This window comes from Lontra canadensis, unplaced genomic scaffold (assembly GCF_010015895.1).
Source record: "Lontra canadensis isolate GAN:19392208 unplaced genomic scaffold, GSC_riverotter_1.0 scaffold52, whole genome shotgun sequence".
Taxonomy (NCBI): Eukaryota; Metazoa; Chordata; class Mammalia; order Carnivora; family Mustelidae; genus Lontra; species Lontra canadensis.
In genome coordinates this window covers 10,603,193-10,616,378 of record NW_022631046.1, presented here as the reverse complement: position 1 = coordinate 10,616,378, position 13,186 = coordinate 10,603,193, and the positions used below count along the sequence as shown (strand labels likewise).

General features: G+C 47.1%; 1 protein-coding gene across 1 annotated transcript in view; it reads right to left on the bottom strand.

Annotated features, from left to right (window-relative positions):
- Positions 1-13,186, bottom strand: part of ELK3 (ETS transcription factor ELK3) — a 65,932-nt gene that overhangs the window by 34,905 nt on the left and 17,841 nt on the right. The window contains exon 2 of the mRNA XM_032874277.1: positions 3,858-4,066. Coding sequence (XP_032730168.1) covers positions 3,858-4,064 — 207 coding nt within the window. The 5' untranslated portion in view covers positions 4,065-4,066. The remainder of the gene's footprint in view (positions 1-3,857; positions 4,067-13,186) is intronic.

The following is a 13,186-nucleotide window of genomic DNA, read 5'->3' as shown; positions in this document are numbered from 1 at the left end:
TTTGAGCACAATTCTCAGAACCAACTGTGTGTAAACTCAGCTGACCTGCACCCCCTCCACCACAGTACAGGCTCTACTATCAGACCCATTTTAGGAAGGAAGCTGAAACCAAGAGGGATCAGGCAAAGCACTCACAGTCACGGAGCTGGATTTACACCCAGCAGACTAGCCCCAAGTCCATGCTGTGAACCACCGTGCTATAGTGATGGATGGTGGGGGGCTGCGGAGGGGATGGGGAGGGAGGAAGGTTCTTGAGGAATAACGATTAAAGTGTCTCAGCCCCAAACAGATACAATTAGTCCATATATCTTTTGCTCTGATGCCTTCTACAAAGTACTGCACACATTTTCCACTTTTTTCCCCTCTGTCCATGTCTAATATTCTGGAATGAGCTAAAAATATAACCTACAACAACAACAAAAAATAATGACATTCTCATGCTTGCAGGAAAGCTTCCCTATCAGGACACACCAAGGGAGGGGCAGTTTGAGCCAACAGTGAAGAGATACAAGCTAGCAACGGACAGAAAAGCCAACGGGAGAGAAGAATGCAGCCAAAAGGGTGGGGAGTCACCAACCTTAGGCCACCTGTAGAGCACACTCTGGATGGATGGACAGGACTGGAGAATGGAGGAGGGGGCTGGGGAGGACGCTGAAAGGCAGAGAGGGTCACACCGAGAGCAGGGAACTGTGAGGAATGCCTGCAGAGCACGATGGAAGGAGGAGCACGTGGCCAGGAGATTCCCATTCACAGACCCTCCTCCATTCCTCCTCTCGGGTTAAAAACCAAACCGTGTGAGACTGCCATTTTTGTGGGGTCAAAACGGTCAGATGATGGCAATTTCTTATGGTTCAATGTATACACATAGTCACAGAGTAACACTGGCAAGGTTGAGGAAAGTGCTGAGCATGGGGGCACCTGGGTGGTTCAGTCGGTCCAGCATCCGACTCACGATTTCAGCCAAGGTCACGCTCTCAGGCTTGCGGGACAGAGGCCCTCATCGGGCTCCACGCTCAGCAGGGAGTCTGCTTGAGATTCTCTCCTTCCCTCTCCCTCTCCCTCTGCCCCTTCCCTGCTCACATGCGGGCTCTCTCTCTCTAAAATAAAATCTCACAGACCTGTACCCCTGGGGAAAAAAATATATGTTTATAAAAAATAAAATTAAAAAAAATAATAAAATAAAATAAAAATAAAATAAAATAATAAAATCTTTTTAAAAAAGTGTTCATCACGAAATGTAAAATCTACTATAATTTTTGTAACCTTTGCATTTCTTCCCTTTCCCTCTCCCTCCCCGCCCTTCCTCTCCTCTCCTTCATTCTCTGCCCCCTCTTCTTCCCTCCCTTTGTATTTTAAGCTGTATCAGGAATCTAATGATCACACTTACTCATCACTTCAGGGCATTTCATGAGAAAGATTCAAATGCCCGTGTGCACACATGTGTACTGTGTACATGCCTATGTACAGTGTGTACACATGTGTACCACACACATGTATATTACATACACTTGCATGGATACCGTATACATGTGGACGTGTGCTGTGTGCACATATGCATATTAGCATGTGTACTGCATACATGCACAGGTATACTGGGCTTACACACATATATTGCCTGCACATATGTGTTGTGCACACACATATATTGTGTGCATATACATGCATATTGCATACGTGTACATTGTGTGTGTGCATATGTGCATGGCACACCTGTGTGTAATGCACGCATGTGTGCAGTGTGTACAGGGATGTGGCACACACATATCATGTGTCCATGTGTGTGTGTCTTGTGTACATGTGAGTGTACCGTGTACAAACCTGGGTACTGTGTACACGTGGAAGGAAGGACATAAAGTGTCCTCCCGTGGTGGCCACGCCTGTGTGACTCGCTGGACAAGAGCTGCTCCTGTCCTCACTGTTTGCATGAGCTGGCTGCTCACAGGTCACGTGGCCAAATCTTAGGCTCAGTGCTGGTGGGAGAGGAAAGGGACAAGAGGGCGAGGTCACAGCGACCACTCAGACCCTGGACCCAACAGGAGCAGGGCCGTGTGGTACTGCAGGGCTCAGTAAGAAACGAAAATCACCTCTGTGCTACCTGACTGGCCTCCTCGAAACTCAGGTGTTCAGGAGGCAAAGAAAATGAATGGCCCAGAAGGTAGAGCGTTTGCCTTGTGGCCAGGAATGCAGGCAGACAAGTCAGGTTCAAGTCCGAGGCTACTGCTTCCTGGAGAGGCCGTGGGTCCAGCAACCTGGGCTGCTGCGTTTAAATGAGGCGAAGGGTGGAAAGTGCCCGCAGCTCCAGGCCTTAGACACAGAAGGTACCAAAGTGTGCTGGGCGACTGAAGCCCCGAACCTGCTCTCCCCAGAGAGTTAGAAAGTCTGCCCAAGGGAGAGCAGGTGTCTTCTCCATAGGAATGGCTCTACTGGCCTTTGGATGAGTCCCTTGCAGCCCATGGTCTCCCTTCATGCTGAAGACCCAGCATCCTTAGCCCTGGTGCCTGGGCCACAAGGAGAGTCGCAGGTACTGAGACAGGGCCCCTAATCTTTGATGTCTTGAATTAAAACAATGACATTTTTCTAGTCTCAAAGCCAGGCTTTTAGGCACCCTGCCAACAGGCAAGACGACTGTTTTCCTTCAGAGGGCTCCCCCCCCATTCCCATTGTGTAACTTAGAACCTGGGGAAAAATGCAAAACAATAAACCATCTGCGAGTCTTTCAGACAGTGCAATTTGCAAGAAATGCTTTTACTCCTTCGTAGGACTCTGCATTAAGCCAGGACTAATTAATTGCTACATTAAAGGAAAGCACCTTTAACATTTCAATGACATAATCATATGTAATTACGATCATATAAAGGAACACTTTATAATTAATGATGTCTCCACTTCCTGAAATGTGTAATCCTTCTGTCTTGAATTCCAAAGAGATTGGCAAAAGGCAGGCACTAAATATAGATCAGGAACTAATATTTAAATCAGCTTTTAATTCACCTTTCAATAAGAACGGCAAATCCAGGACAAAAGCTTACCCTTATTAGGACTCTTAAGTCTTTGTGTCTGTGGGGCTAAATATACAGCACCAACAGATCCTCGCAGAGAGGGCCAAAATTACAGGCCTGAAATGATTACCTCTGAAGAGCAATAATTTTGCCCTCGCAGCCACATTAACTGCTTTTCCAGAAATGCATTAGAACTCACCCCAACTGTCCTTGCTTGGCAACTGGGCTGTGTCACCACTTAACAGAGCGCTCTGTCTCCTCTCTGTGACTTAAAAAGGAAAAAGGCTTTCCTTTTAATTAGGGAAATTTCCCACGAAGGTGCAAAGCCCGGGGCGGTAGCAAGCATCGTTCTAAGCACTGAACGTGTTTATCTTCGTAACAATCCCGAGATGGCACTAGTATGATCCCCCTTGTATAAATGAGGACACTGCGGCTCTGAGCAGCTAAATAACTTGCCCAAGCTACCAACGTTCCAGAAAAGACCCATCCGAGTGAACGGCAGACCAGTCGGGATGCACAGACTTTCTAGATCTTAACGTTCGTTCTGTCACTCAAGCAACTGACAACGAGGGAGGCCTGAGAACCTCCCGACGACTAATTTCTACTGTGAGCAAAGGTTTGCAGCAACCTCTAAGGGAAAATGCAGACGGAACAAAATTCGACTCATAGGAACATGCAAAGGGCTTCTAGGAAAAAAAAAAAAAAAAAATCCCTATGGCACAGCTTTCCCTTCCACCAGAAAAACCTGCATAAGTTGCCTCCATTTGATGTTTCTAATCTGCTTCGTGGTCCACAACCATCTGCTTTCACCAGGGAAAGGAGCAGGCGGCGCTCCATGCGCGAGGCTCGAGGGTTTACCTTGTCATAATAGTATCGAAGGGCTCTGCTCAGCTTATCGTAGTTCATGTTCGTTTTGTTCTTCCGGAGGCCCCACAGTTTGGCCACTTCTTCTGCTTTGAGGAGCTTGAATTCACCATCGTTGGAGGTCCAGCAGATCAGATGCTCATGTTTCTGGTCCAGCAGCAACTGCAACAGGAACTGCCACAGCGTGATTGCACTCTCCATACCTGCGGGGGAGAAGGCGGGCACAGCCGTCAGCGCAGGTGCCCACCGGTACCGCCTCCGCTCCTGCCCTCCCTCCCGCAGGGAACCCAACAAAACACCGCTTTTGCATCGACCCCACAGGCCACTCGGGTTCAGGTGCCTTCTGGAGGCATTTTTGTAAACAGCCCCGATTCAGAAATACCGGGAATCCCTGGGATCCCTGTAGTCACGACACGCGTCCCCTCCAGCCACGGGGTGGCATCGGGAGGAACGGGAAAGCGATTCACGAGCTCCCACTTGCACGCTGAGTCCCCATTCCAGCGAGTCCCCTCTTAACACCGGAGTCTGTTCCCAACCAGACTCTTGACTGCTCTGTTGGTCAGTCTCGGAGTCCGTGATCTGCTGTGAATCTGGACCCCATGACGAATGGGGGCTGGGCCGCGCTGCCCCGGGAAGGGTCTCAGTCCGGCTGCTGGGCGTCTTCCCCGGACTTCAAAACTGAGCCCGGCGTCACATGTCTCAGGGGCCCAATGGACACAGCTTTGTGAACTGAAGGATCACCACTGCCACGTGAAGAGCCCTTCGCTTCACCAGACATTTGTCCTGTTACAGATCAAACCCATGGCCACACCCGCTCCGATGGGAAAAGCATTTTTCCCAGCTATGACAGGATTAGAAAATACTCTTTTCCTTTGACTCTGGTGTGGACTTTGTAAGGGCTTTTCCTTCTGTCTAAAATGTTGTTCCCTAGCCTTGGAGCCTGGTAAGCTCCTACTTACCTGTGATGACCCAGTTGTGAGGGAACTTTCTTGAAGAAATTTTTTCCCCTCTCCCCCCAGGTAGTTCATTATCTTCCGACATTTGAGGACTTTCATGGCAACAGGCACTGATTCTACTACTAATACTAATGCACTTATTATATCCACAGTTGTTAAAGTAGTAGGTGACCAGGATTAAGGGGGGTAATTCATCATGACAAGCACTGAGTGACATCTGCACCTGCTGAATCACTGGATCGTACACATGAAATGAACACTGCAGGTTAACTATCATGGAATGAAAATAAGATTTAAAAAATAAAAATAAATCCTCTCAACGAAGTGGGGAGAAAACGTTCACTGCATGAGGAAAGAGGTGGTTGGGCTGGTCTCAAAAGCTGTACCTTGGGTCCCCTGTCACAGCTGGACACACCAAGTGCCCCGGCTTTCAATCTGGGCTGAGTGGGGGTGAGTTGAGGGGTGCCAGGTTGAGGAAGCCAGGGATGACCAGAGGGTGGAAAATTGGCTTCCAGCTGGAGAAAGTTTCTAAAGCAAGCTGGGGGTGGGGACCGAACCAGAGAGCACTAGGGTCCCCCACAAGGAGAGCAACAAGGAGATGCGGAAGCCGAGGGGTACTGAGCAAGGGGCATGAATCCAGGACACCTGGTAGCCAGGATAACTTCCTTCCAGGACCCCTTTGGGCCACTGGTTGTGTCAATTCCACAACACCTCCCCCGCATCTTCTTAAAGGGGCAGCCTTCAGGTGGACAAGTTACTTTTCTCCCACATGGGGACGGACATGTCACCATCCAACAAGCACTCACCTCTTTCTTCCTTTTCACATGTTTAGCCAAAAGAACACATTTATTTTTTTTTTCTCTAAGCAACCACAGGCTTTTCAGTTAAAGGAAAGCAGATTAGGAATGATCTCCAAAAACCCATAAGGCATTTTATTTATGGCTCTTTAAAGGAGATAGTCTTTCCAGAAATGAATCTTCGACACCATGGCCACTCGGGTCTGTGAGACAGTAAATCATGTCACTGTTAGATCAAAACCGTCCCTGCATCTCAAGAGTCTCGTAAGCACAACTGTGGTGATGTGTGGCAGCTGCTGGCCCAGGTTCCCAATACGACCCACCCTCCTGATTATTTGTGGATAAGCCACAGGCTCGCTTCTCATCCTTGGCACTAAGAATTGCGAACAGGCGTCTCAAATTTTTTGGTATTCTTTTGGCTGAACACTTCAGACAGTAAGCTTTAAAATATCTCGGAAACTTCAAGCAGATGCTCAGAGGAACTGCTCCAAAGAGCAGAAGGCTGCCCATGGGTCTGGAAGTCTGGAGGGCAGGGGCGGCTGGACCTCTGGCTCAGGCACCAGGGAGGAAGGCGGTCAGCCACCTGCATGTTCGTGGACTCAAACCAGCATGTTCCAGATGGGACAAAGGAAACCTATCTGTGTATTTGAATGTATTTACACTTTCTGCTTCTACCAACCAGGACTCCTAAAGCTTCTGGTGCTGCCTGAAACCCCCATTCATGGGACCCCAACCCCAGGTATGGGAACCATGTTCTCTGGGCATAAGTTAGGAGGATGAAACGTTCTCCATCTTCCACCCCTTCTCCTATTGAAGTGACCACACAGCCGTGCACGAGGTGGTGGGGTGCAGTTCTTTCTCCCCACCCCACTGAAATTTGGCCTTGACCATATGACTCCATCTGGCCAATGCAACGTTCACTGGAAGGCATGACCATGCCGATCCTGAGCCAAGGTCTAAGAAGCGCCACATGTTTGCACTTTTCCTTTCATGCTCCTGTCCCTGCTGTGAGGCTACTGCCCTGAAATGAGACACATGGAGCCAACATGAACTCAGCCCAAAGCCTGGAGCCCGGGCCCACGACCCACAGGCTAAGGCAGAATCCTTGAAGCTCACCGCGGGAAACAGAAGTGCCATGGTGCACCAAGGACGTGTGGGGCCATTTGTCAGTTGGCACCATGGCGGCCAAAGTTGACTATGACAACATCCAATGTCTCTGCTTTGAAAAATTCTCTCTTCAAAGGAGTGCCGTTATCTTCACACTGCAGGGTCACATTCACAATCGTGAGGTGCATCTAGACATGAAAAAAACACTCTGCATGGTGCCGGGGGTGGGGGTGGGGGTTGGCTGACCAGATCTTACTGAGAGGGCCACCAGCTGGCCAAGGGACCACAGGGCCTTAGAGAAAGGTAGAAGAAGGAAAGAAAAGAGGGAGATGAACAAGAGTAGAGGAGCAAGTGGTGGGGGTGGGGCCCCACATCAGGGGCCCCCTGGATTTCTGGAGTAGAGGAAATGGGCCAAGGGAAGGCACGGAGCTGTGAACCGGACTTCACAGAGCTGCCCCTGCCAAGTGCTTAGAGACCAGCAGGGTGGGCCTTGGAACCTTCCCTTCCCAGCCCTCCCCCCAAGTCTCCCACACTGAGGTATCACAGTCAGGTGACCTCTGAGGACTGGAGGATTCCTTAGAAGTGTGACTGCCACCACTCTACAGGAGGGGACATTGGCATCAAGCCACTCTTGCTTAAAGCACAGCGAGCCGGGTGCTGGGGTCCTCATTCTCGCATTCTCCAGCTCTGCTGGCCACTCCTTTGTCCTCACTGGTCTTCCAGTTTCAATGACTGTAGAGCACACACATCTTTATTGTTGGAAATCCCAGCCACATGTGACTCAGAAACCCATCCCTGGGAGTTTATAATCACACCTATGAACAGGTTGCCCCCTTCTACCGTGGGCAGAGGTAATTCTGGGATACGGGGGCGGGGGTGGGGGGCACATGGCTCTAGGCCCTCCCAGCCCTCTGGGCGCTAATCACCCAGGTGATTAAAACACGTTAAAACAACAGCGCATGTGGGCAACGGGGGACAGAGGCCCCCAGCTGACATCCCTGCAATGGTTCCCTCCATTCAAGGGCACTCACTGTGCTGCTTTTAGCGCCAATCCTAATTTATTTTAATTACGATTAAATACATTTAATCAACATTTACGCAGTTATTTCCATATACAATTATGCTCACAATCTACCACCTCTGCCTGCGACAAATTCTGCCCCCTCTGGGACACTGGAAAAGATTCTAACACCATGACTGGGAAGCGCGCCCTTCCAACAACGACCAACACTGGATGTATTCTCAAGTTCACCCAAATGAGTACTTCTATCACCAGAGAAAAGCTTTAAAATAAATTCTTTTCTTATTCTTTGACACCTAGAATCTTTAATAAAGCACTCGGTCTTAAAATGCAGGTACAATAAAGTCCAATTTCTCCAGCTGCCATCCTAAGGAACATGGGCAATCCAGAGAGCATCCTGTAGCTCTTATTAAGCAAAAAGTTCAAGAAAGTGTTGATACTTGAAGTTTACATTTGATATATTATTATGCAAACGGAGACCTGCTTTAAGTTAAAATATTTCCTTAGCCGAACCGCCTTCAGCGGGAGTCCCCACAATCCCCTGCTTAAAATATGCAGAACACATGAAAGAAATTGCTACAGATCTTTTAAAAATATTCCCCAAATCAAATTTTTGCTCATTAGAAAATGCTTCTCTTTCCCCTTCCCCTGCCCAGAACTGATTTTGAACGTACAAGGTTTTGTCTGGTCTCGTCACGCCATTCTTTATGCAAAAATCAAACTCTACACTTCAATATTTAGGAGATCAGTCCACTTCTGATCTTACGAGAAGAGGTGCCCCCCAGCATCAGACACTTGGCCTTCCTCTGGCTTCCCCTCAAAGAGGACAGTCCCGCCCCGGCCAGACCCACCTCCAGAACAAAGCCACCCGCTGGTTGTCCCAGCTCTCCTCTCCCTTTGTAATTTACAGCCCAGATCTCGCCACACACGGAAGTTTCGTTAGATATTTAAAACAGTTTGTCCAATTTGAATAACACACATACTTCCTTTTAAAGGAGCAAGGGGAAAAAATAGGTTCCCGGTGTTGACAGATGATTTTCATTAAAACTCTTACTATATTCTCCCTTCAATATAAACAATACTGGATATAAGCTCCTTAAGGTTTATGATTCTTACATAATGATAAAACAAAGTTTAACAAAGCAGATGCCTCCCGTGTCCCATTCAAATTACTGATTAATTTTACATGTGACAGATGATGTTTTGCTGGAAGATGTCCCAATTTCACAGCAAGGTTACAGCAATGACTGAGCCAATGAAGCCCTTTTGAGTAAGATGTGTTTATACCACTATACCCTATAAAAATTCAATTCTCTCCCCACTTCTTTCAAATATATATATATATATATATATATTTTTTTTTTTTTTTTTTTTGAGCGTTCACATTATGCCAAACACCATCTGGGTATTTAGGAGGGATCAGTGAACGGAAGAGACGAAGACCTCTGTCCTCATGCAACTCACATCCCAGTGGGCGAAGACAGGCCATAAACAACAACAAACAGGAATATTGACTATAGTGTCGGGAGAACAGCTCTACAGGAAAACACAGCCAGAGCAGGTTAAGGGGGTGGGGGGGGGGGCTTGAGCAGAAGGTCACGGAGAACCTAAGAAGCTATGGGTTGAGAAATTCCTTTGTTAAAACAATTCTGGGGGTACCTGTGTGGCTCAGTCAGTTGGGCATTTGCCTCCAGCTCAGGTCATGATCCCAGGATCCTGGGATCCAGTCTGAGTCCTGCATCAGCAGGGAGTCTGCTTCTCCCTCTCCCTCTCCCTCTCCCACTCCCCCTGCTTGTGCTCTCTCACTCTGTCAATAAAATCTTTTTTTTTTTTAATTTTCAGAATGAGTAACATCATTGCTCTCATACAGATATAAAAATGAAGACATGGTAAAGATTTTATTTTACTCACTAATCGAGGAGGGAACTAGGCAGACTTTGTAACAAGTTTAAAAATATCCAAACGGAAGAAACATTTGTAGATCAAAAACACTGAAATGAATGCACAAAGGGGGCAAACCTGAGGGTGGGAGAGAAATCAACTGAGCGCAGAGAGAGAAAGACAGAATAGAATTTGCATATCTATAGACAATAGCTACTTTGCTGTCACTTATCTATAATTAACAGAGTTGTAAATTAGCTTCCCGAAAATCAGAACCACATCACCCAGAGGGTGCTGTGTTTCACGGAAGCACAATTATTCCCTACAACATGCAGCACTGAGGGAGTGAGCCACTTTGTCTGGAAGGTTACAGGGGGGGGTAAGAGCAGACTCGGGAGCCAGACCTGGGTTTCCAATTCAAGTACCGGTCCTGTCTGGCTGTGGGACCTTGCCTAAATTCCTTAACCTTTCTGTGCCTCACAATCCTCGTAAGTAGTACAGGGAGGGTGATAATAAAAGTATCTCTTTTACGAGGCTGTTGTAAGGATCACTCGAATTACTCATCATGCCCTTGAACTACACCTGCTAGCTGGTGTTATTTAAATGTTTACTATTCTTTTTTAAGCAACGAGGAAACCTCTTCATAGAGCGTGTTTTGAGGTCATTTGGCTTTCACGTGGCTCAAAGGTGTCATTTAGATATTGTATCACCTTGGTTTTTTTGTTCATTAGACAATGACCCCAGTGAAGTCACTGGAATCCAAGGAGAATCTTCAGCTCTTTAGGGACAGTTTATATGCTTATATGGCTTTTTGGACTATCATCAAAAATGAAAGGACAAAAATTTTTTTTTTTAATTCTGAGAAAACTCAGATCCCTGCGCACATATTTGCTGACTCCGGCTTAAGAAACATTGGTTCCGGACACTCAGCCAGAGGCCTCCCAGCTGCTATGAGCCCGTGGGTGCCCACACCTCCCCTGGGGCTAACTCCACTCCACTTCTCATGCTCCTGGAGGGGGCAGGGCAGAGAGTCACACAGATGAAAGCTACTGGGTCAGAAAAAGAGAAGTGTTCTAAAGTGACATCCTAAGGAACATCTGTGACAACATGCTTATGACCGCCGGTGCTGGAGCCCACACAGGTAGTTTCCCCAGGCCTGTCCAAGCAGCAGATGCAGAGAGGAGGGGGCAGAGCTGACCGCCCATTAGGCTTGCCTTCTGGCCCTGGGTAGAGACGCCTAAGCAGACTGTGTGTCACCTTCCACCCCCACTCTGTGTCTTCAACTCTTCTGTTTTTAAAGACTGCAAATAGTATCCTTGATTTATTCTCAAATCCGGATGGAGCCGCACAGAGAAGGATGCAACATACTGGACACAGCGATCACGGTCACCAGCCCGGCTGCCCTCCTCTGCCTCCTTGAAAGCCACTGGACCACAATCGCAATGCCCCAGGTTCAGCCTCTCCACATCCCTCCCTCCAGGCAAGGGCACTAGCCCCCAGCCCTCCCCCACTTCCCGCACACTTCCCCTGGCCCCTGGGGGTCCAGTGAACACCTTGCACAAAAGAAGAGACAGCTGTTCCCCTCCCCAGGGCAGGGAAAGCCCTGAACTCACCAACAGGGGGAGACTAGTAAAATGCAGCAATCATCCCAATGCTAAACCGGGTGCCTCGAACAATAGGCACGAAGGGCTAAGAAGACCGGAAGGCCACCTGGCTCCTCCCACATGAAAGCAACATACACGTACACACACACACACACACACACACGTACACACGGGTGCACACACACTCATGCCACAAATCTTTTCAGCATTTCTTACGGTCTGCCTCACAGAGTTAATCATTCATTCATTCATTCATTCACTCATCTGTATTTTCTAATCCTAAGAGCCTTATCTTTGCCTTCTGTGTACACAGTCTGTACTTTTATTAAGCCCTCTCCCTCCATCAAGCCCTTTCCTTGTATTATCTCATTTAATTCGTACAACACGTCCATTTTCTGTTCCTACTTTGTAGATGAGAAAATGGAGGACCAGCCACGGAAGAGCAGGGGCCCTAGAATAGTCTATCCGGTGTGTGGTCAACACACTAGTGCTAACTGTTGGTCACCAGCCCATGACAGGAGTACAGAAACCAAGAATAAGTAATATGGAGACTTCTACTGCCATTAGGCATTATCACTATACCCCATATATCAGTGATCTGTGTGGGTTCATCTTACTGGCACAAACTAGACACTAGTCAGAATCGTGAAGTGGGACCACACTAACATGTTTGATATTCGAGGTTTTTCAACTGTAACCCAAAAGTATAAAAAAATCTAGAATTCACTGATTTCATTAAAAGATTTAAATATAACTATAACTTTATAGGAAAAATTATGGGAACTGGCAACTAACCAAGGAGTTACTGTAAATGCAATATTTGCTTTTAGATGAATATTAAAAAACTTAATATCCCGAGTTTGTGGAAACGGGATTGCAAAATCTCTTTTCTAGTGCTGTCAACATACCTCTGTGAGACTGGCTTCTCTCCAGTGTAATTGAAAAAAAAAACCACAAGAATAGTTTAGATACATCATCTCCTGCAAGTAGCATTATTGTATCCAACCTAGATTGAATTCATTAGTGAGCAAGAACCAAACTCTTACTCCATGAAAAGTTCAGTGCTGACAAATATGGTGTACGTTCAAAGTGCGCTTATAGGCATTTAATACAGGGACTCTATAGCTCACTTACAAACTTTTTGTTTGGTTTAAATTACTACAAAGAAAAAAGTTTCCAGTATTAATAATGATCTATATTAATTGCCTTTGCATGCACTTTCAATGACTATGTAGTTTTTTGTAATTTTTCCTCATTACACTTACTCAATTCTATTTATTGAAATGTCATTTCATGCCCGTAAAGTCTATCATTAAAAATCGGGCTACTATTTTGGTATCTTTGTTCTTTATTTTTTTTGTATGTCCCAAAATTATCAGTCCACAGTTTCTCAGAAAGTTTTAAGAAGTAGTCCCTTCCCACTGATGGCTTGAGAAGTACTGGTCCCAAATGCTGACTCAGTGAGTATGGACCTTTGTTTCACTCACTGACCTATTCTCAGTTTAGATCAGTGACAGGTCAGCCTGGACACCCAACAAACATTTGTCTCATGAGTGAATGAATAAATAAAACTGCGGTTAGCTCATGCCACAGCCTGTGTCCTTACCTGCTCTGTAACACTGCAGGGAGCATGCATGAGAATCAGGATTAGGCTCTTTGGAGAAGGCTTTCCAGAGGAGGGAGAGTACTCACCCTTCAAACTATAGGGTGGGTCAAATTTTAAAGGGGTGAGAGGAGAGAGGCAGAAGTCCCCCACAGCAGGCTTAGAAGCATCAGCAAAGGCTAAAGCAAGAACTGGCCTTGGGGACTGGAAGGAAATGCACCTGCAATTTACCCAGAGGCAACCCCCGCCCCCACTTTGACCTGAAGAACAGAAGTCACCCAGCAGCACGGGTTCTGTGCTCCCTTCCATTCCACCAAGCCTCCAGCAGCTGACAGAAGACTCGGTTCTTCCCAC